The sequence below is a fragment of the Cervus elaphus genome, chromosome 14 (assembly GCF_910594005.1).
Source record: "Cervus elaphus chromosome 14, mCerEla1.1, whole genome shotgun sequence".
NCBI classification, from domain to species: domain Eukaryota; kingdom Metazoa; phylum Chordata; class Mammalia; order Artiodactyla; family Cervidae; genus Cervus; species Cervus elaphus.
In genome coordinates, this window is record NC_057828.1 from 38,884,145 (window position 1) to 38,906,185 (window position 22,041).

The following is a 22,041-nucleotide window of genomic DNA, read 5'->3' on the forward strand; positions in this document are numbered from 1 at the left end:
AGCAGGTGTCAGGGCCTACAGGTATCTTTGTATTTCTAGACCTAAGATGTAAAGGAGATAGACTGCATATAAAATCAGGACCCGTATAGTGGAGGGCAATGTAAAGGACGAGTTACTGACATAGTCAGATTAACATTTTAAAAAGCCAGTAACAACAACAATCGTGTAGAGCTCCACAGTCCATATTTATCACCTTATTTAACCTTTATAAAGCTTAATATCACTGCTCTCCAGTAATTATATTAAATAGTACTGCTTAAAAATTATTATATCTAAGCAGTAATATTTTTCCAGCCATATTAAAACAATAATCCAGTAATTATATTAAATATGACTGCTCTCCAGTGGATATAATTATTATCCCCATTTTTTAAAGTCTCAGAGAGGTTAAAAAAGGTGCTTTAGTCACAAAGGTAGTAAGAGGCAGGGCTGGGGCCTTGAAACAGGGTCAGTCAGTTCTGGAAACCATGCTGTTGATGGTTAAGCTGCAATTGTGGAAGGAACCCAGAAGACATGTTAAAGTGGGAACCAACCTGGGAACTAGAAAACCAAGAAATGGCAGCGCTCCTGCTATATATAGCCCCAAGACATGTCTAGACCTGCGTTTCTAAGTCTTTCCCTTCAATTCTCTCAACCCTTGTCTATCCAACCACGCGCATCCTCAGACACTGCTCTTGCCAAGGTCCTTTACTTCACTGAAGCCAAAAGCCAGTTATCTGTCCTCATCTTATTTGACCCATCAGCTCCTGGATTTCACTTCCCTAGTGGCTCAGCAGTAAATAATCCACCTGCCAATGGAGGAAACTCAGGTTTGATCCCAGATGTGGGAAGATCCGCTGGAGGAGGAAATGGCAACCCATTCCAGTATTCTTACCTGGGAAATCCCATGGACAGAGGAACCTGGTGTGCTACAGTTCATGGGGTCGCAAAGAGTCAGACATGACTGACCAGCTGAGTACACACGCACTCCTGCATTTCCTCCTACTTCCCTGATTAGTCCTTCTCTATTTCATTTGTTGATTCTCCCTCATCTCTCCAACCACCAGACCTTTGGAGTGCTCCACCGCTCACTGCTTTTTCTCTTCTTATTTACCTTCATGGACTTGACGATACAATCCAGTCTCTACACTTTGATGACCAGCTAAATGATGATGACTTTCAAATTTATATCTCCAGCCAGGCCATCCTTGGTCCCTAGGAATGCTCCCCATTCCTAGCCAAATGCCTACTTGATATTGCCATTTACTTCCTTAATAAACCTCTCAAATTGTACATGTACTGAATTGAACTTCTGAACTTCCACCATACCTGGTGGTTTCTTCCCACAGCCTTTCCCATTTCAGTAAATTATAACCCCATCCTTCCGGTTACTTATACCAAGGCTTTGGAGTTAACTGGGACTCCTCTCTTTTTCTCACAACTCATATCCAATATGTCACCATCTTTTGGCTTTTTCATCAAAATATTTTCAGCATTCAATCACTTCTATTTTATTATTAATCCAAACCATCATCATCTCTCACCTATATTATGTTGCAAAAGCCTCCCATCTGGACTCCATGTTTCTACTCTTTTCCTCTTATGGCCTGTTTTCAACAAAATAGCTGAAGTGATTCAGTTAAAATGAGTATCATTCAGGGGCCCATGCAGAAACTACACTGGCCCCAGATTAGTGAATTCTTCTCCCACTGAAGAGCCCTTAACGGAGGGGCCACTTACAACAGATGAACAACAAGGTTAAGAAAACAAACAAGAGAAAATGAGTATCCAGAGACTGGCAATACAGGAAGCTATTGCATCCTTGGGACTGAAAACTCAAGGAGAGGACATAGTGTATCACTTAGGACTAGGACCCTGGGGAGAAGTCCCCCATCAGAAGATGTAGTAGAGGAAGGATGCAGCTGCTTCCAAAAATAGCACCAAAGAGGGAAAAGAGTGGGTAGGAAATAACCTGACCACTCTCTCTCTTCTCATTTTCTGGTCTCCTTTTGTGGTTGTTTAGTCATTCAGTCATGTCCAACTCTTTGCAAACCCATGGACTGTAGCCCGCCAGGCTCTTCTGTCCATGGAATTCTCCAGGCAAGAAAACTAGAGTGGGTCGCCTGTTCTTTCTCCAAGGGATCTTCCCCCACTCAGGGACTGAACCGTCATCTCCTCCATTGACAGGTGGGTTCTTTACCACTGAGCCACCAGAAAGCCCGCTGCCTTCCCTCTTAATCGTACCTTATGGAACCTCGAGGATATTACCTAGTTCCTTTATTTCTAGCCATCAGCTTTCTCCTTTATTTCCATTTTATGCTGCACTGTTGCCAAATATATTTTGCTCCATAACTGGATATAAAATTTTTGCCTTCTGAGACAGCTCATTCCATTTGTGAAAAGCAGTCCTGCTTCTTAGGATGAGCCCAAATCTGCTTTTGTTCATCCACTTCTTTATTCGTTCACTCAATAAACATTTGTTGAGTGTCTACCATGTGTCAGGAATAGGCCAGGTTCTAAGATTATAGCAGTGAATAAGGTAATAAGTTCCTACTCCTAAGAAACATAGAATCTAGTGGAGAAGACAGATATTAAACAAATAATTATTTAATAACAATCAAAGAAAAGAAGAAGAATATGGGCTATGAGAGCATTAAAGAGGGGACCCGGTCTAAGGAGTCAATTGTCATGAAGGGAAATTTAAGCAGGGAACCTGAAAGATGAGTAGGAATCAGGGACGCAAAGAGTAAGGGGTTTCTAGATGGGGAGGGGGAGTAACTGCAGACAGAAGTTAATGTCCCAAAGCAGGCAGAAAAAGTTCTCCACTGTGGATGGAGTACAATTCCTCAAGTGCTGGTGTGAAAAGTGTTTGGGAGGTGAGCAAAGACTAGATTTGTGTGCTTGTTGTGTCAATGACTCAGGACCATAGTACATCCTAACAGCCAACTGAGAACCTAGAAGCTAATGAGTTTGTGGGGATTTTATCATGTAATCCAGGGGTGGTAATAAAGACCCATTCTGAGGACTCTCAGTGGGAATTAGTTGATGAAAGCTATTAAAATAGCTATTGATAGGATTTTGCACTATTGGGAGATCAAGGAAAACAAAACATCTCCTTGATTTTAGACTTTAACCTTATAAACCAACAGCATGACTACATATGTGCATAACTAAAGAGAGAAATATTTTAATTTCTCTTGGCTTAGAATCTTTTGGGAGAGGGCAGTTAAAGTTTTAAGGTAGAAACTATATTTTTTACAACTGAAAGAGGACCTTGAGCTCTTCCTGCTTAGGTAGATTTTTGTTTGCTTTCTTTAAACTTCTTTTCTAATCTTTTAATCTGCTGACACCAAGAATTGTTCCACTTTGCACTACTCTGTGCACTATACTTGTCTATGTCCGTTTGACTTGGATATCTTCTAAATACATTTAATTTGTTCAGTTTTCTCTTTGGGGGAACCAGGGAAAGCTAATATTCCTGCTTCCTCTGCATTTCTAGCTGATGTCTCAAATGTGTACCCATTTCAGTCCTACATGAAAACATCCCTAATTAGCAGGATCTATACTTGTTTTTCCCCTTTTCTTTAATTTTATCTTAAGTAGTACTTTGAGCTAAGAAGAAGTATAAAATCAAAGTGAAAAAAACTTTAGCCTGTAACAATGTTATAGCCACAATTTTTTTTTTTTAAGTCCTGTTTTCTTAGGAGTTTCAAATATTCCAATTCTTTGATAACAATGAGATTCACAAGGTGGTTTTTAGCTTGGTACACACAAGGCATTTTGTGTTGACACTATTTCAGCAAAGAGAAGGCATATGTTCTGTGTAGGAAAAACTACTGTCTCTAACCCTGGAGAATAACTGAATCTGGAGGATAAACCAAGGTGAATTGGTTGACTTGAGCAACCTAGAATTGAGGCTAGCATGATGCACAGACTCCAGGAGTTTTTGTTTCATTGCGTTTAATGATTGTTTTTAGATTATTAATATTTTTCCAACAACTGTACAGTATTGATGCAAAGACCCATATGTATGCTATTTCATACACACTAGGGTGGTGATAATCAAAATGACAGGCAATAACAAGTATTGAAAAGAATGTGGAGAAATAGGAACCTTCATACATTGCAAGTGGGGTTGTGAAAGGGTGCTGCCCTTTTGGGAAACAATTTGGCAATTCCACAAAATGTGAAGCATGAAGTTACCATGTGACCCAACAATTCTACTTCTGGGTATATGACCAAGAGAACTGAAAACATAAGTCTACTCCAAAACTTGGGCATGAATGTTCATAGCAGTGTTAGTCACAATAGTCAAGAAGCAGAAACAATCCAAATGTCCATCATTTGATGAATGGAAAAAGAACATGAGGCATATTCCAACCGTAGAATATTATTCAGTAATGAAAAGGAATGGAGTACTGATACGTGGTTAAAAAAAAAAAAAAAAAAAAAAGGCTGAACCTTGAAAACATTATGCTAAACAAAAGATGCTAGACATAACAGGCCACATATAGTAGGATGATTCTATTTTTATGAAATGTCCAGAAAGGTAAATTTATAGAAGGAAAAATTAGGTAAGTAGTTATCAGGGGCTGGGAAATATGGAGAGTGACTACTATTGAGTCCTGGGTTTCTTTTGGGGGGTGATAGAAATGTTCCAGAGTTAGATAGCAGTGATGGTCACAGGATCTCATGAATATACCAAAATCCATTGGATTTTATATTTAAACAGTGAACTTTATGGTATGTGAGTTTTACCTAAGTAAAATAGATTTTTAAGAGCCATTACACAGGATAAATATAAACATGTTTATTATCAAACTTTACATTTATAAAGTTGTATACAATAAGTTAATTACAATAGTTATTAAGTACAATATTTGTGTATTTGTTAAGTACAATATTTGTGATTGTAGACATTTGTTTAGTCACTAAGTTGTGTCCGACTGTTTTACAACCCCATGGACTTTAGCCCACCAGGCTTATCTGTCCATGGGATTCTCCAGGCAAGAATTCTGGAGTGGGTTGCCATTTGTTTTTCCAGGGGATCTTCCTATCTCAGGGATCGAACCCACATCTCCTGCCTGGGAGATGGATTCTTTGCCCCTGAGCCACCTGGTAAACCCAGGTATGATATAAGCTTAATAAATACATACTTAAAACATTTAAAATCATAACTTAAAATACTTGTACTGAATTAAGACTTATGGCATGTATACTATATTCAATGCAAGCAAAAAGAATGCAACCTCTAAAAGCACTGTAGTTCTTAGTCGTTCAGTAGTGTCCTACTCTGTGACCCCATGGACTGTAGCCCACCAGGCTCCTCTGTCCATGGGATTTCCCAGGCAAGAATACTGGAGTGGGTTGCCATTTCCTTCTCCAGGGAATCTTCCCTACAAAGGTATTGAACCCACATCTCTTGCATCTCCTGCAGTGGCAGGCAGATTCTTTATCACTGAGCCACCTGGGAAGGTAAAAACACTTTAAAAAACACTGAATCCCACAGGGATCAAAGTGATTGAGACTGTACTTGCTGTGCTAAATAGAATTTCCACTATTAACAACTTTTCACATGTCATCACCCCGTGGCATTAAACTTTTGTCATTTCCCCCCAAGTCTATTAATAGAATATCTATGACCAGTTTCCTCTACATTCTTGACAAATTATTATTCATCCCCATGACAGCAACTACAGAGTCAGCAGCTGAAACACCATGAGGGACAAAAGAAAGAAACAGTGCCACTAACTATTGTATTACCCCACAAGATTTCAAAGTGAGTGAAGGGTGAGTTAGGAAAGGAATTCTGAGATTCTAGAGCCTTAGTCTCTTTGCTTTTGCATGGACAAGAATATCATCCCTTCCTTCCAGTAGTCAGCGCTGGAAAGGAGAGAACTGTCTTTTTTGGTGGCAGACTGGACTTGCTCGTTGGATTTTGTCCACTGAAGTCCTCACTGGTACCATGGCCCCACCTGTAAATGTAGCCAGTGGATGCAGTAGGAGAGAAGAGCTGGAGACCCAAGCAGACCTCTCTGTCTCTGCCATCTTCAGGGTATTGCTCTCGTTCCCTAATTTGCTTGTGCTCCTGCAATGAGAGTGCATGACATCAGGATCCTTAATATTTTGCATACTCACAGCAACAACAAAATTCCCCTTCTAGCACAGATAACTGTGTATACTCTCACAAGGCTAGTGCAAATATGAACACTATCCTATTCAATTGGGGTAGTGAAACTATTCTGTACAATACTGTAATGATGGATACATGTCATTATATATTTGTCAAAACCCATAGAATACACAGAACCAGGACTGAACCCTAATGTAAACTGTGGGATTTAGTTAATAATGATGTATCAAAACTGGCCCATCAATTTTAACAAAATACCATACTAATGTAAGATGTCAATAATAGAGGAAAGCAGAGGGTATGAGGGAGGTGTGTTGGAACTCTGTTCTTTCTATTGATTTTTTCTGTAAACCTAAAACTGCATACATAAAAATGTCTATTAATTCAAAAAAATCTATTCAGAGGCGACTTGAACCTTTCAAATTCTCACAAAGCAAAGCAGAGTGTTTTTAAGAATACAGATTTTAGACCCAGACTACCTGAGTATGATTCCTGACTATATAACTTAGTAGTTTTGAGAAATTAGGCATTACTCAACTTCCCTGTGCCTCATTTTCTTCATATATATAATAATAAATACAATAGCCCTTATCTGATAGAATTCCTAGCTTAGAGTGGTTCCTAGAACATAGTAAGTGCCATAGAATTGTTAACTATCATTATTATTATTAATTTTCATAAATGAAATGACTCAATGAAGGCAAGATTCTTGTTCCTTTCCTCTCCTACAAAAAGAAAGAAAGAAACAACTTTCCATAAAATAACACCAAGGTGGTGATTTCCCCCCTAGAAACTAGCAGGTTTGGAGGGTTCAAAGAACAATAGAATATGTGGGGAACATGTCTTTTTTTCAAAACCATATGTGATTTTCAAATCTTACCTGATTCCTTTGGACTTAAATTAACTCGGAAGGTGCTGGGTAGCCTCCATCTGACTTCAGGCTTGAGCAGCTGCTGTGGAACACATGAGACACCAAGGTAAAGCACTGGTTTCCAACATGAAGAGAAAGATGTGTAAAATGTTCAATGGCATGCTTTACATTTAGGTTGGTACAAAAGTATTTGTAGTTTCAGACTGTGAATTTTAAATCATAACTAGGCTCAAACACATCATTAGCAATCACAATAAGAACCATTACAATCAACATGTTTTTGCCAATGAGAAATAAGTTGCTCTATTCATGTAGCATAAAAATTTGTGCTTTGGTATTCAATGAACTCTTGGCAAGGATTTTCTGCCTCAGGCTGGCTGTAGAAACGTTTTCCCTGCAAAAAGTTGTAAAGCTGCTTAATGAAGTGCTAGTTGGTTGGCAAGAGGTCAGATGAATAGGGTGAATGAGGCAAAACTTCATAGCCCAATTTGTTCAACTTTTGAAGCATTGGTTGTGCCACATGTGGTCCAGCATTGTGGAGAAGAACTGGGCCCGTTCTGTTGACTAATGCTGACTGCAGGCATTGCAGTTTTCGGTGCATCTCATCAGTTTGCTGAGTATACTTCTCAGATGTAATGGTTTCACTGGGATTCAAAAAGTTGTAGTGGATCAGACAGGCAGCAGACCACCAAACAGTGACCATGACCTTTTTTTGTGCAAGTTTGGCTTTGGGAAATGCTTTGGAGCTTCTTCCTCGGTCCAGCCACTGAGCTGGTTATCATATAAAATCCACTTTTCATCGCATGTCACAATCTAATTGCGAAATGGTTTGTTGTTGAGTAGAATAAGAGAAGACAACAGTTCAAAATGATGATTTTTTTTAAATTTGTGGTCAGCTCACTTATTGAGCCTTGTCACCTTCCCAACTTGCTTCAAATGCTGAACGACCATAGAATGGTCGACATTGAGTTCCTTGGCAGCTTCTCACGTAGTTAGTTGTTAGAGCATCAGCTTTGGTGATGCTTTCCGTCTGTCATTGTCTACTTCCGATGGCCGGCCACTATGCTCCTCATCTTCAAGGCTGCCTTCTTTGCAAAACATCTTGAACCACCACTGCACTGTATGTTTATTAGCAGTTCCTGGGCCAAATGTGTTGATGTTGCAAGTTGTCTCTGCTGCTTTACAATCCATTTTGAACTCAAGTAAAAAAATCACTTTAATTTGAGTTTTGCCTAACATCATTTCTGTAGTCCAGAATAGCAAGTTTGATGCATGAAGCAGGGCACTGAAAGCTGGTGCTCTTAGTAGGGGAATTCAGGATAGGGGGACACATGTGCACCTGTGGGTGATTCATGTTGATGTATGGCAAAAACCACCACAATAGTGCAAAGAAATTATCCTCTAATTAAAATAAGTTAATTAATTTTAAGAAAAGAGCAAATAGGAACAGAGTAGGAAACTATTGCTCTTCATTATAAATAAATAAACAGCAAGTAATGCCATTAGCGGGGCTTTCCTAGGGGGCACTAGTGGTAAAGAACCTGTCAATGCAGGAGACATAGGAGATTCAGCTTCGATCCCTGGGTTGGAAATATCCCCTCCAGTATTTTTGCCTGGAGAATCCCAAGGACAGAAGAGCCTGGTGGACTATTGTCCATAGGGTGCCAAAGAGTCAGACACAACTGTAGCGACTTAGCACACACAATGTCATTAGCAAAAACACATAGTGAGAAATGTGCATTAAAATAATATATAACATAACCACATTTATTTAAGGATGTATTCCAATATCAAACAGCAAATTTCAACAGTGAAAAACTGTAATTACTTTTGCACCAACCTAAATTCAAGAATGCAGCTTACCTGGTAGGAGAAAATTTTTTTGCTGCAAGAGAAAGAGAACTATTAATTTGGGCTAAATGACTTTCAAGGACATTTTAAATCCTGAAACAATATGACTCTATTTATCAGGGATTGCAAACTCAAGGCTTTCAAGGCCCCTATAATTATCAGAACACAAACATATCAGACAACAGGGCAGGGTGAATGCAAAGTGTACATTCATGCAAAGGGCACGGCAGCTTCCTAAGGCAAGCAGATAGCCCATAGGCTCCACCTGCCAAGTTTGTCCATCTTCCGGTTGGTCATGAGAAATCTCAAATCTGATTTGACATGAAATTTCATATTTTGTAAGTGTCAGAATTTAGTTCAAAAAAATTTAAAGACTCTGTAGGCCAAACAGATCAGGAGTGTGGCTAGATGTGTCTGCATATTCTTTGTATGTGCTTAATCGATCCATTGTGTCCAACTCTTTGTGACCCTGTGGACTGTAGCCCACCAGGCTCCTCTGTCTATGATTTTTTCCTGGCAAGAATACTACATATTTCCTGAGATGCTCCCAAACTTAAGCCTGTATTCCAAATACAATTTTTGGAAACATTTTCTTCATTTTCCCAGGACCACTAATTATGGCAGCCTCGGTATAGCAACTCCTCAGACCATAGAGTTCAAAGTGAACAGCATCCCCTGGAGTTGTACAATGTTAGCATACTAACATTTGTATTAAAACTCTTTTCCTAAGATTTCTGCTTATTTATCCTGCAGTTTATTCGTGTTTATCATTAAATGACTAGTGATTTGCTTCTAATTACTTTTTAAATCTATGAGAGACAACATGCCTCATCAAAGAGAAAAAAATTTTTTTTATCAAAAACCTTTTTGGAGTACATTCATAAATGCCCTCACCTTTCTTCCGAAGGCGTTTCAGAAGCCAGAAGAGAAAGGATGGTATTGTCACAAGGGAGACTCCAGCAGTAGAAAGTCCAACTGCCAAGGGAGTTTGGGACACAATGGGAGCTAAGGAAACAGAGGATGAACGGTCATGAGAAGGAATTAAATTTAAAGTCTTCCTGTTCTGTCCATTTGCCCTTTTCTTTGTATACTGGTTATAATGTGCAAAGGAGAAGAGTCATCTAGTCCAATACATGAGGCAGGGACATGGTACTCAAGGCCTTTGAGATCAGCCCAAACCTTTTTGTGAGCTTACCTCCCAAAACGGTCAGGCAGAGCTCTAACTTGCCAAGCTTTTACAGCACACTTTGGTTAACCTCTGTCTCTCTATCTTTTTCACTCATTTTCCTTTCCCCTCCCACTTTTTCCGCTAGCTCTCCTTTCTCCAATTATCTAAATTCCATCAACATGTCACTCCTGTTTTCCCTCTTCCCCATAAAATGAAATATCCATCCATTAAATGTTAACCTGGGTAACCTTTCTGATCTTCCTGGTTTGTATATACCAGATAGTTCATTATTGTAGCCAGATAGCTTCCTTTCTTTGCTCCCTTTCTTCTCTCTGATTCCCCCGCCCCAGACAACCAGCATCACTCGTGCTTCACCTTCGCAGGTTGGCAGCATCCCAGACCAGTGTCCTGTGGCACCGCAGGTCAGCACTACAGAGCCGTTGAGCGTCCATCTTTCAGGACATGCAAACGTACACTCAGTGCCAAGCACAGGCTCCCCATTGCAGTTCATGCTGAGCTTTCCAGAAACGTCCAAACGTGAACATCGTACCACTGAAAATGATAGGATACGGGTAGCAATTAAGAAAAATCTACTGGAAGACTTCTAAAACTGACAAAGTCACAGTCTAAGTACTACATAGTTTTCAGTATGGAGGAAATTAGAATCGAGTCCTTTGGGGGCAATCTGCAAAGCAGATAAATTTTATGTGGCTGCCTCTTCATTGGGCTTCCCTAGTGACTCAGTTGGTAAAGAAACTGCCCTCAGTGCAGGAGACCCAAGTTCGATCCTCAGGTCAGGAAGATTCCCTGGAGAAGGAAAAGGCAACCCACTTCAATACTCTTGCCTGGAGAATTCCATGGACAGAGGAGCAGGGCAGGCTGCAGTCCATGGGATTGCAAAGAGTCGGACACGACTGTGCCTCTTCATTAGTCCCCGGACAAATGGGAAGATGGCTGTGTTTTCTTTGAATTCCAGTCCCTCTGTTGACAATGGTACTAGACAGCCTTTTATAGGACCAATGGCTCCTGTTCTGACATGTGATGAAGTTAGGGTCAGGAGAAAGATTTTAGGTAGTCAGGGAGCAACTTATGAGTCTTGAGTACTTAGAGATGAGGCCAAAAAGAAAGGAAGATAAGCAGGCAGCCACATCAAATTTATCTGCTTTACAATTTGGTTTTTGTCTTGTGGTTTTCTGCCACTAGAAATAACTCTGTGCTGTATTTGGCTACAAAAATGTTAGCACCTGATAGTGAAACCTGCTTGTTTTCAACATCCTTGCTCTTGCTTTATCAAACTAAATTTTAGTGCTTATGTATGTTTTAAGGGTGTCTCTAACTGAGACTATACTAGAAACATTTTCATCACTGCTAGTTATGAGCAGTTTCAGAAGAAGGGCATGATAAGAGTTTTAGAGTCAGATCCTAAGGAGAAGTGGGTGGCAGAGGATGAGTTGGTTAGATAGCATCACCAACTCAACGGACATGAATTTGAGCAAACTCCGGGAAATAGTGAAGGACAGGGAAGCCTGGACTGCTGCACCCCATGGGGTCTCAAAGAGTCAGACACGACTTAGCAACTGAACAGCAACACCAACAACATGTTCTCATAATTCTATTTTGTAAATTTTCTAATGCGATTTCCCTTTAGATTAAGATTTTTGCTTACTCAATGCCGAAGTTTATAAAGTTATATATATTTATATATTTGCGTGTGTGCTCAGTTGTATCAGACTCTGCGATCCTGTGGACTGTAGCCCCCTGGTGACTCAGCAGCAAAGAATCCACCTGCCAGTGCCAGAGCCCAGGAGACGTGGGTTCAATCCCTGGGTTGGGAAGATCCCCAGGAAGAGGGCAACCCACCCCAGTATTATTGCCTGGGAAATATGGACAGAAGAGCCTGGCTGGCTATAGTCCATGGGGTTGCAAAGTTATGTTAGCCCAGGACAATGAAGAAGCCAGCAAAGCATCCACTCTTATTCCACACAGTCCTTTCCCTGGACAAGCATCAGTTCTTTATATGCATCTCAAAAACATAAAATGATTGTTGCCCGTCAGATCTGATTATTATAGTTAATGTAGGCATCTGGTTTCATTTTAAGTGCCCATGTTTGCAGACTGCTGTTCTTTGAGAAAGGAGACCCTCAGGCTTACCTTCACAAACCGGGACCTGCTGTGTCCATTGTCCCTCAGCAGTGCATTCAACCTGGGGTGGCCCCTGCAACACGAAGCCCTCTGTACAAGCGAAGCGGCAGGATGACTTGAAAGCGAACTCTCCAACCGAGGAGTGGCTGCAGTTCACAGTGCCGTTCTGAGGATCGCTGATGGCTGCACAGGTCACAGCTGCAACACATGTCCCCGTTTATATTAGCAGGTCAGGCTTGCCCATTTGGAGAAAAGGTTGAGATGTTACAGTAAATCTTGATGTGGAACCACCTTACCTTTACATGTTGGCTGCTTGTTGTCCCAAATCCCAGAGGAGTTACACTGTAGGTGCTGGGGTCCAGTGAGTTTATATCCTTCCTGACACTCAAATGTACAGGTGGTGTTCCATGGGAGGCTTCCATGGTTTTGGGAACAGTTTACAACTCCGTTGTCCGGATTTGACAAAGCATCACACTTAACCACTAAGGATTTGAAAAAACACCATGAAATTTTACAGAGGAGTGAGATATTCACTTCTTATTGAACTGGAGTTTATAACACAGTAAGGAAACTACCTCCAGAGGGTAGAACTCGAAGCCCGAGGTTAATTTCTGGGGACAAGCACACCCACAATAAAGTTGCTATGTTTTTTTCTTGATATTTTTATTCTCTCTGATTGACTTTGACTATGCTAAGTGGTTCCTGATCGTTTTACCTGGCTTATTTTACAAAAGGCAAAAACAAAGAAAAATAGCAGATGCTAGATCAGGATTTATGACTAGTTGTGATTAAAAAAAACAAATCCCAGCATGCACAGAACATTCATATATTTTAGCCCAGCAAGACCTGGAGGATGGAGAAGGAAATGGCAACCCACTCCAGTATTCTTGCCTGGGAAATCCCACAGACAGAGAAGCTACAGTCCATGGGGTCACAAAAGAGTCGGACATGACTTGGTGCCTAAACAATAAGACCTGGAGGAAAGAGTTTTTCTGTCTTTGGCCTAGAAAGATAAGACAGAGAGAAAAGGATATATTGAGGTTGCTTGGTTATCATGATCTTCCATGGTCCAGTTGCATGGATGAAATTAAACAGAGAAAGGAGAGAGGAAGTCATTCAGATTTTGAGAGGACAGTTCCACAGTTCTGTGTTCCCTTACACATCACGAGAGCCTCAGAAACACTCATGTCAAATACAGGATCAAAACTTTTCTCAAGGCCAGCTGACACCATATTGGCCCTATCTATGCTGGCTGAGAGAACAAGTTGAATTAGAACTTGTTTAATTAGAACAAGTTTAGAAGGAACTTTCCCTGAAGTGCTGAAAATGGCATAAGTTGGACAAAAACCAAGGGGATGAGAAATGGATTGGAGAATGTTCTGTGCTTTCTGAGAGAGACTTACCATTGCAGGTTGGAAGAGGAGCGCTCCATTCTCCAGAGGACGTGCACCACGTGGCCTCCGTGCTGCTTGGGAGGTAGCCCTCTGCACAGCTGACGGAGCAGGAAGAGTTGTAGCTGAATTTCCCCAAAGGGTTGCAAACCAGATGTCCATGCTCAGGATGTTTCTGTGCCTGACAAGTCACAACTGAAAAAGGAAAACAAATCAGTTCTGCTCCTCTCTCACCCTGTCGCACGTGAGAAGAACCCTGGAAACCAGAACAATGAGTCAGTCAGTTCAGTCGCTCAGTCGTGTCCGACTCTTTGCGACCCTATGAACTGCAGCACGCCAGGCCTCCCTGTCCATCACCAACTCCTGAAGTCCACCCAAACCCATGTCCATTGTGTTGGTGATGCCATCCAGCCATCTCATCCTCAATCATTTCCTTCTCCTCCTGCCCTCAATCTTTCCCAGCATCAGGGTATTTTCAAATGAGTCAGCTCTATGCATCAGGTGGCCAAAGTACTGGAGCTTCAGATTCAGCATCAGTCCTACCAATGATCACCCAGGACTGATCTCCTTTAGGATGGACTGGTTGGATCTCCTTGCAGTCCAAGGGACTCTGCTATTTATCAAATGTCAGGCACCAGGCTTCCCAGGTGGCACTAGTGGTAAAGAACCTGCCTGCCAATGCAGGAGACAAAAGAGACCTGGGTTCGATCCCTGGGTTGGGAAGAGCCCCTGGAGGAAGGCACAGCAACCCATTCCAGTATTCTTGCCTGGAGAATCCCATGGACAGAGGAACCTGGCGGGCTACAGTCCATGGAGTCGCAGTGAGTCGTACATGACTGAAGCGACTTAGCAAAGAACAGGCACTATGAAAATGTCGTGTCTGCATTTGTTCACATCGTCCAAACCACAAGCCTATGAAGTTGGTACTCTATTGTCCTTGTTTTACAATGAGAACCTGGGACTTGAGAGTTTACCTCTGTTGTCAAGGTGCCATAACTACTAAGTGGTAGATCTGGGATTCAAACACAGGAGGGTCTGATTTCACAGCTTCAGCTCTTAACCTCCTTCTGACTCCATATGCTCCAGGGAAGGGAAAGCATGCAGACCTGACACCAAAACCAGCTAGGACATAAAATGCTCCTACAATCTCAGGCAAAGGAAAAGTTGAGACCAAGCCTTACCTTGCTCACATTTGAGGCCCTTGAAGCCAGGGTGGCACTGGCAAGTGTAGTTGTTGATGGTCTCTACACATTCACCATGGCTGCTGCAGGGTGTGGGGGTACAGGCAGCTGTGGAAAAGACAATCCGTGATGACTATTGTTATTATACTTCAACTGAGTTTCTTTGAATTTAGGATCAAAGGTGTGTAACAGGGATGTCACCAATGATACAGAGTGTCAGATATTTTAATGGAAGTGCTTGATGAAATGCCCAAGCTGAGTTTTAAGCTCAAAAATTTCAAACCCTGATGTTAATATCAGAGGTAGAGCTGTAACTGGCACCCAAAATAGAAAATTCACTTTATCACAAATTTAAAGAGAATTCTCCTACTGCAAATAAATAACAAGTAACTAAAAAGTATATTACATGTGTGCATACACACTGTATTAAGTATGTGGTGGTTTAGTTGCTAACTCATGTCTGACTCTTTGCGACTCCATGGACTGTAGCCTGCCAGGCTCCTCTGTCCATGGGATTCTCTAGGCAAGAATACTCGAGTGGGTTGCTATTTCCTCCTCCAGGGGATCTTCCACATCCAGGGATTGAACCTGAGTCTCTTGCATTGCAGGTGGTTTCTTTACCAACTGAGTCACTGGGGAAGCCTATATTTATGTATACATATATGCATGTATGTAGGTCTATACTTATATGGCTTCCCTGGTGGCTTAGTAGGTAAAGAATCTGCCTGCAATGCTGGAAGCTCAGATTCAAACCCTGGATGGGGAAGACCCCCGGAGAAGGAAATGGCAACCCACTCCAGTATTCTTGTCTGGGAAATCCCATGGACAGAGAAGCCTCGTGGGCTACAGTCCATGGGGTCACAAGAGTCGGACACAACTTAGCAACTAAATCACCACCATACATAAACACATACATTCTTAACTACATTCACACAAAGAAGCAAAAAGAGGCAAATTTCAGGTGTTTAAATATTTCAAATAGATTGTTTGAAAACTGTATCTTTTTAGAACATAAAATCCACACAGTAGAGACCAGTTTTTGTACACAGTCAACAATCTGTCAAGATGCTCACACACAACATCTCCCTCCCACTGCTGCCGCAGACTCCTTACCTTTATAACATAAGGCGAGCTTCCTTTTGGTGCACCTCTCATCATTCCACTTGCCTGAGTCCTTTTCTCTCTTAATGTAGATTTCTACACAGTCCTCATCACTTTGCTTATTGTTTGGTTCACCTGGAGCCCAGTTTGTGGCTTCTTTGGTCAAAGACTTATTGGTCCCTATCCAGGTCCATATATTGTTGATCTTTCTGATTCCAATCCAGTAGTAACTTGGTGAATGGCTGAATGTGGAGTTCAGGTATTTAATCTCTTCCTGGTTTTGAATTGCAACTAGAGCTGTGTAAGTTTTCTGGCAATAATCTCTGGCCTCCTCAAAAGTCATGTTTTCCTTGGATGCATGGTAAGACCAGGTTCTACTTTCTTTAAACAGGAGAAGCACTAAGCGGGGAAACATGAAAGGAATGGGAAAGTTTAGCCCTGCTGTGGTTTGACTCTGTTAGCTGCATCTTTTGTTGTCGTGTTTTTGGCTTCTAGTGGCCATGGTGTGCGTGCCTGCTCAGTTGCGTCAGTCGTGTCTGACTCTTTGCGGCCCCGAGGACCGTAGCCCGCCAATCTCCTCTGTCCATGAGATTCTCCAGGCAAGAATACTGGAGTGGGTTGCCATGCGCTTCTCCAGGGGATCTTCCTGACCCAGGGATTGAACCCAGGTCTCCTGCAGCTCCCGCATTGCAGGTGGATTCTTTACTGCTGAGCCACCAGAGAAGCCCCCTGAAAGCCCCCAAAGGATGCTCCTTTGGGATGATTCAATTTTTTTTCCAAAGTAAGAATTTTTTGGAAAATTTTTTTCCAAAGTAAGAATGGGTACGAATGGAGAAACTACCATTTACTGTGTTTCTCTCTTGTAATTGACCTTCCACTTAGTAAACTACTATTTACTGTGTTTCTCTTTTGTAATTGACCTTCCACTTCCAATTCACCCACTATAACCTATCAATACACCTACCTAATAGTAGAATAAAAATCAGAATAACTAAGCTTTTTTGAGCACTAAATATGCACCACCAAGCACTGTCTGAGGCACTTTACATGAACCATGATACTGAACCCTCCAAAGGCCTCTGGGAAATAAATTATTTATGATCATTCTTTATACCTAAGGGAGCTGAGACACAAAGAGGTAAACGGCTCCTAGCCGAGGGCACAACACATTACGAGGAGGAGCCCAGGATGCTGCTAAACAACCTACATTACACTTGGCAGCCGCCTACAAGGAAAACTTATGTGGTCCAAAATGCCAGTAGTGCTAAGGATAAGAAACGTTAGTCTATCAACTGACATTGACTTACCGAAAGTGAGAGCAGAGAGATACTGTGCAGCAATCATGACTTCAAGAGTTCTTTTGATCCAAAGATTAGACTTGAAAATGCTTTTCTGGGAGGGAAAGTACAAAATTAATTACAGAACGAACTCCCAGGCTACCAGATACCCAGATCATTCTACAATGATGTAGATGCTCCTACAATCTCAGGCAAAGGAAAAGTTGAGACCAAGCATCATAAGATGTTTAAAGGATTATAATCTTTTGCCACAAGGTTTATTTCAAAGAAGTTCGCCCAAAGGAATAAATACAGAAGTTAAGATTTTCATCATTTCAGTCAAAAAGAAAAGCCAGGTTTAAGTAGTCTGAACACAATAAGAGCTTGCACAGATCTTCTGTGGAAGGCTTTTTGCAAATCTGTTCGTATTCATGATCTGTGCTTCATGATCAAGACTGTTCTTGTGAAGATTTCTTGCACTTACTGTTCGGTGAAGTGGTCGTTTCAGTATCAGACTCCTCCCGTGTTGCCGCTGCTTCTCTTTTGTGCCACTGCTGCAGGTTTGATGTGAGGTCTGCCAAGAACAGTGGAGCCCTGCTCCTGCTGGAACCATCCTTTATAGGATAGGGTGCTTCCTGTGAGTAATACAGATATGTCCAAACCCAGTAAAGAGGAATTCCCAGCAATTCCACAGTGCTAAAAATGACAATGATGTCAAAATGACAATGAAGTCTCCTTTTTATTTTAGATGAATTCTATTAATTTGACACAGATGCACAGTTTTAATTCTATTAACATAAAATCTATGTCTTTAGAAAGTTTTAAAACGTGGCTCATTAGCGATCCCTTTCCTGAAATTGTGGTAGTAATCAGAATTTTATCAACTGAAGTGAACTAAGAATAGTGTTGTCATCTATGGGCTATTACTTTTGATTTTCTTACTGCATACCATCACTCACTTTTTTTTCTCTTTCTCACCTGCCAACTCAACTCATTTTAAGGTACACTGTCTCACAGAGATCATGTTAATCATGAAATAAATGTTAATCCTCAGATTCTATGCATAGTTTTGACTAAATTACTAGAAATAGTATCTCCCACTTATATGTCTGAAATAATTCCTTGTTTCTTAAATATAAGAAAAATGAGAAACAGACTTAGATATTCCATCTGGAGAGTGTTCATGATTTGTTCAGTGAGAAAATAAAGATGAAAACTATACATATTTGTATTTAATTGAACCAAATTTGGTTTTAAAAAAATTTAAATGTGAATTGCAAAAAAAAAAAAAAAAATTTTTTTAATGTATCAAAATGTCAACAGTAGATTTCTACAAGGCAGGATTTAGGGGTTATTTTTATAAGTTTCATGATTATTTTCAGCATTTTCCAGTTTTTGCAATGACCCTCTATAACTTTTATGGTAAAATGAACACAGTTTAAAGAATTCTGTGTCAAATATAACTATATATATAGTTATCACCTTCATATATGTATATATAATATCACTGATTCCTACTCTTTATATTGGCATTTCTTTTGGGGGATTATATACAATACAATCACCATTCCCCATCTCTGCCTCCCATCTAATTCAAATGGTAGAGACAGTAAATGGGAATCTTTTAATTTCCATATTCTGTAGAGATCAAGTAAAGCTACATTCTACAGTTACAACTTTTAAAAGTAGGACACCTAACAATGTACTCTCAGCAGACATGAAGTAGTAGTGAGGGGGTTGAGGGGGACATAACAGGTTTATTTTTTTCCTTACTTGTTATCACCCTGGTTTTTTCTGTGTACATAAAGATCTAAACCAAATAGGAAAAGAGAAGAAAAATTCCAATAAATACAGCTGACTTAAAAAGTAAATGAATAACCCAGTTAGCTAATTTAACTCCTAAATATGCCCAACTTTTAACAGAGAATATATACCATCCACCCTCCCACTGTCCTATGTTTTCCAGATGTTAGCATTATTTTAACTTTTTATAAAAACTTTACTTTTGTAAATGTGGTTGTTGTTGCTCAGTAAATGTGGAAAGTAATCAGTCACAAGTGTTTGCTTAGATTTTAGAGAAAGATGTGAAGCTGGGTTAATATTAATATTATTAATCTATATGTATGTTAATTTTTAATAAGTTGTGAACACATGATTTGTCATTTTAAAATGTGTACTGTAGGCAGATCTTTATCTGACACAATAATAAAGTACCTAATAATTATTTTGAAAATAGAAATTAGTCATAACAGCCCAAGATAACTACATTTACTATTATGATTTTTCATAACTAAATTAAGTTTGTCTTTTTCCTTTCTCATTAGTTCACAAATATCTAAAAATACCTCCAATGGTGGTACAGTCCCTATTTCATATACTATATATGTCCTGGACTCCCCAGTTATCATCTGTAGCATGTATGGAACCTTCGCCATGTGCCAGGCCCTGTTCTGTTTTTTACATATTCATCTACATAATTATTTAATTCTTACAAGAGCCTATGAAATAGGCACTCTTATGATCCCCATAATACAGATGAGGAAATTGAGGAACCAAGGATTTTACGGGTTTCAACTAAAAGCACAGAGCTAAGGAGTTGAAACCTGGGCAGTCAGTCTCCAGAGCCAGCTTCGTTAACTGCTATATTCCAGTCTGTGGTTTCTCTTGTTATTTTGCCCCACGACGAGCCTCCTATTCTTCCCAAGTCTCCAGTCTTCCCCTTGCCCTCTTCTTCCCAAGCCTCCAATCTCTTTCTTCTTCCCAAGAGCAGTGTGATAGCCCCAGCTCTCCCTCAGAGTGGCTGTGTCCTGGGTTCGGAGCCATGAAGGCAGGAAGGGAACTAGGGGGCAGTGAGCAGCAGACAGAAGATACAGTGAAAGTAGACTCTAGGTTCTCAGCTGTGGGGGAAAGTGGATGAAGAAAAAGCAAGGCAGGCTGAGCTACACCAGGAAAAGTTTCGATCCCTGTGTCACACTTGCCAGGAGATCCTGATTTTAAAGCAGATTCTCTCCATGGCTAAAGGGTGCAGGACGTACCCCAATACCAAAAAAGAGGGATATGGAAAATAAGGAATAGAAGTGATTGTGAGTAAAGGTAACTTATTACTATTGTTATTACCACCAGAAGTATAGTATTCCAAACTCACTCACCCTTACAGTTATCCTGCCTTCTCCCAGAATATTTTCCACTTGCCTGTCATCTGAGGTTGGGACCACAAATCAAGTACCCGGCCACTAAGAGTGGGGGGGGCTTTCTCCTGGCTGTAGAGTTGCTGAAAGGGGCCGTCGACAGACCTCATTTGCCTCTCACAGAGAGATGCCAGCACTATGAGGGCCAGGAGTGGGTTGACAGCTGGACTATAGCTTCTTCATCTGCTTTTTTTGTATCAGAATCTGATGAGGGGCACCCTCACTTGGAGGATCGAAGAATGAGTTGAAGAGGAAGTCAGGTGAGGACTGAATAGCTGGGGGTGTTGAATATTATTTCCCCTTCCCCAAATGAACCTAATGCCCCCACATAGCAGGCTGATTAGAGGTGCCTCAAGGCCATATGGAATCTCCCAAGCTCAGAAGATGCAGCTGGTTATCCCTGGAGAGCTCCATTTTCAACCCTGGTCTCATATGGACACACCCTTATAATCTCCAACTTGGGGAGGCAAGGAGAAAAGGAAAGAAGATGATCCAAACACGGGCACACCTCAGGCTCCGTCCACTACCAGGGCTATTTTGTCTGAGGTGCCGCCCTTCCTGGCGTCATCATCACTTTCCTGAAAGTGCCTGTCTGACCTCTCCACATCCTGTAATGGGGCACCAAGGACTTTAAACACTTTTCCTGCTGCCCACCCAGGCAAACTCATTCTAATCTTTATGGTGAAGGGACATCCCTGAGGAAGTGAGGGAGAGCCGGAAGAGGATGTCAAGGTTCCCAAGGCAAATGTTAAGTTTTACTCAAGGCAATCCAGTTCATCTTCCATAGCGAAGGACAATAAAAGCTATGGACAATATTATAAAGTAATTAGCCTCCAACTAATAAAAATAAATGGAAAAAAAAAGAATAATTTTGAAGAAAAAAAAATAAAAGCTATGGACAGGAGATTATTGGGTTGAATGGGAAGTAGCATGGGTCGTAAGTACATTTAGCTTTGGTTCCTCAGTTCCCTCAGCTGAAAGGAACTAAGACGCATGGGCAGTGGCCTTCCTGAGATTCTGGTTCCCTCACCTCTGGGCAGTGTTGCGAGGCGCTTCTTTTTGAAAGCCTTGGTTACTTGCCCCCAAATTTGACTCCGCTAATATCTGAAGTACTTCTGTAGAGTCTAAGGTAGGAAGTGTGTGCATGCTAAGTTGCTTCAGCTGTGTCCAATTCTTTGTGACCCTTTGGACTATAGCTCACCAGGCTTCCCTGTCCTTGGGGTTCTCCAGGCAAGAATACTGGAGTGGGTTTCCATGCCCTCCTCCAAGGGATCTTCCCAACACAGGGATCGAACCTGGGTTTGATGTCTCCTGCTTTGGCAGGCGAGTTCTTTACCACTAGTGCCACCTGGGAAGCCCAAGGTAGGGAGGGGAAATCCTAATAAAGATTCAATCCTACTTGGAGTATACAAATATGATATTTCTTGCACACTCAAAATTGTGAAGTAAAATTAATCAACAATGTGCCATCATGGTGTAGAATGGCATTTCTTGCATGATTGAAACATGAGTATATTTGATAGAAAATGAGTCTGATTCCCTCTAAATTCATTCTGCAGAAGGGCATGTTCACTTTTTTGGGATGTGTAGCCATCTCAAAACACCTGGGTCAGGTAGGAGCCTTGGGCCCTCAGTCTGCACTCCCAATCCTAGGGAGAAGTGGCGTTTTCAGACTTTCTCATATGAAGAAGACTCACCTGAGCAGCTCATTTAAAATCTGTATGTGGGGTTTCCCTGGTGGGTCAGTGGTAAAGATCTC

The 22,041-nt window shown here is 41.1% G+C and overlaps 1 protein-coding gene across 3 annotated transcripts in view; it reads right to left on the minus strand.

Annotated features, from left to right (window-relative positions):
* Positions 1 to 3,957: 3,957 nt before the first annotated feature.
* SELE (selectin E) overlaps positions 3,958 to 22,041 on the minus strand; it is a 55,705-nt gene continuing 37,621 nt past the window's right edge. The window contains exons 2-13 of one of the 3 annotated variants that reach the window (XM_043923958.1): positions 17,579 to 17,729; positions 17,125 to 17,209; positions 15,830 to 16,216; positions 14,717 to 14,824; positions 13,548 to 13,730; positions 12,441 to 12,626; positions 12,154 to 12,342; positions 10,378 to 10,554; positions 9,729 to 9,839; positions 8,847 to 8,868; positions 6,993 to 7,065; positions 3,958 to 6,067 (exon numbers count right to left, since the gene is read on the minus strand). In XM_043923958.1, the coding sequence (XP_043779893.1) occupies positions 7,008 to 7,065; positions 8,847 to 8,868; positions 9,729 to 9,839; positions 10,378 to 10,554; positions 12,154 to 12,342; positions 12,441 to 12,626; positions 13,548 to 13,730; positions 14,717 to 14,824; positions 15,830 to 16,216; positions 17,125 to 17,209; positions 17,579 to 17,707 (1,635 nt within the window). In that variant the 5' untranslated portion in view covers positions 17,708 to 17,729 and the 3' untranslated portion in view covers positions 3,958 to 6,067; positions 6,993 to 7,007. Of the gene's footprint in view, positions 6,068 to 6,992; positions 7,066 to 8,846; positions 8,869 to 9,728; positions 9,840 to 10,377; positions 10,555 to 12,153; positions 12,343 to 12,440; positions 12,627 to 13,547; positions 13,731 to 14,716; positions 14,825 to 15,829; positions 16,217 to 17,124; positions 17,210 to 17,578; positions 17,746 to 22,041 lie in introns of those variants that run through there. The other 2 variants (XM_043923959.1, XR_006344967.1) reach the window with 2 other exon arrangements.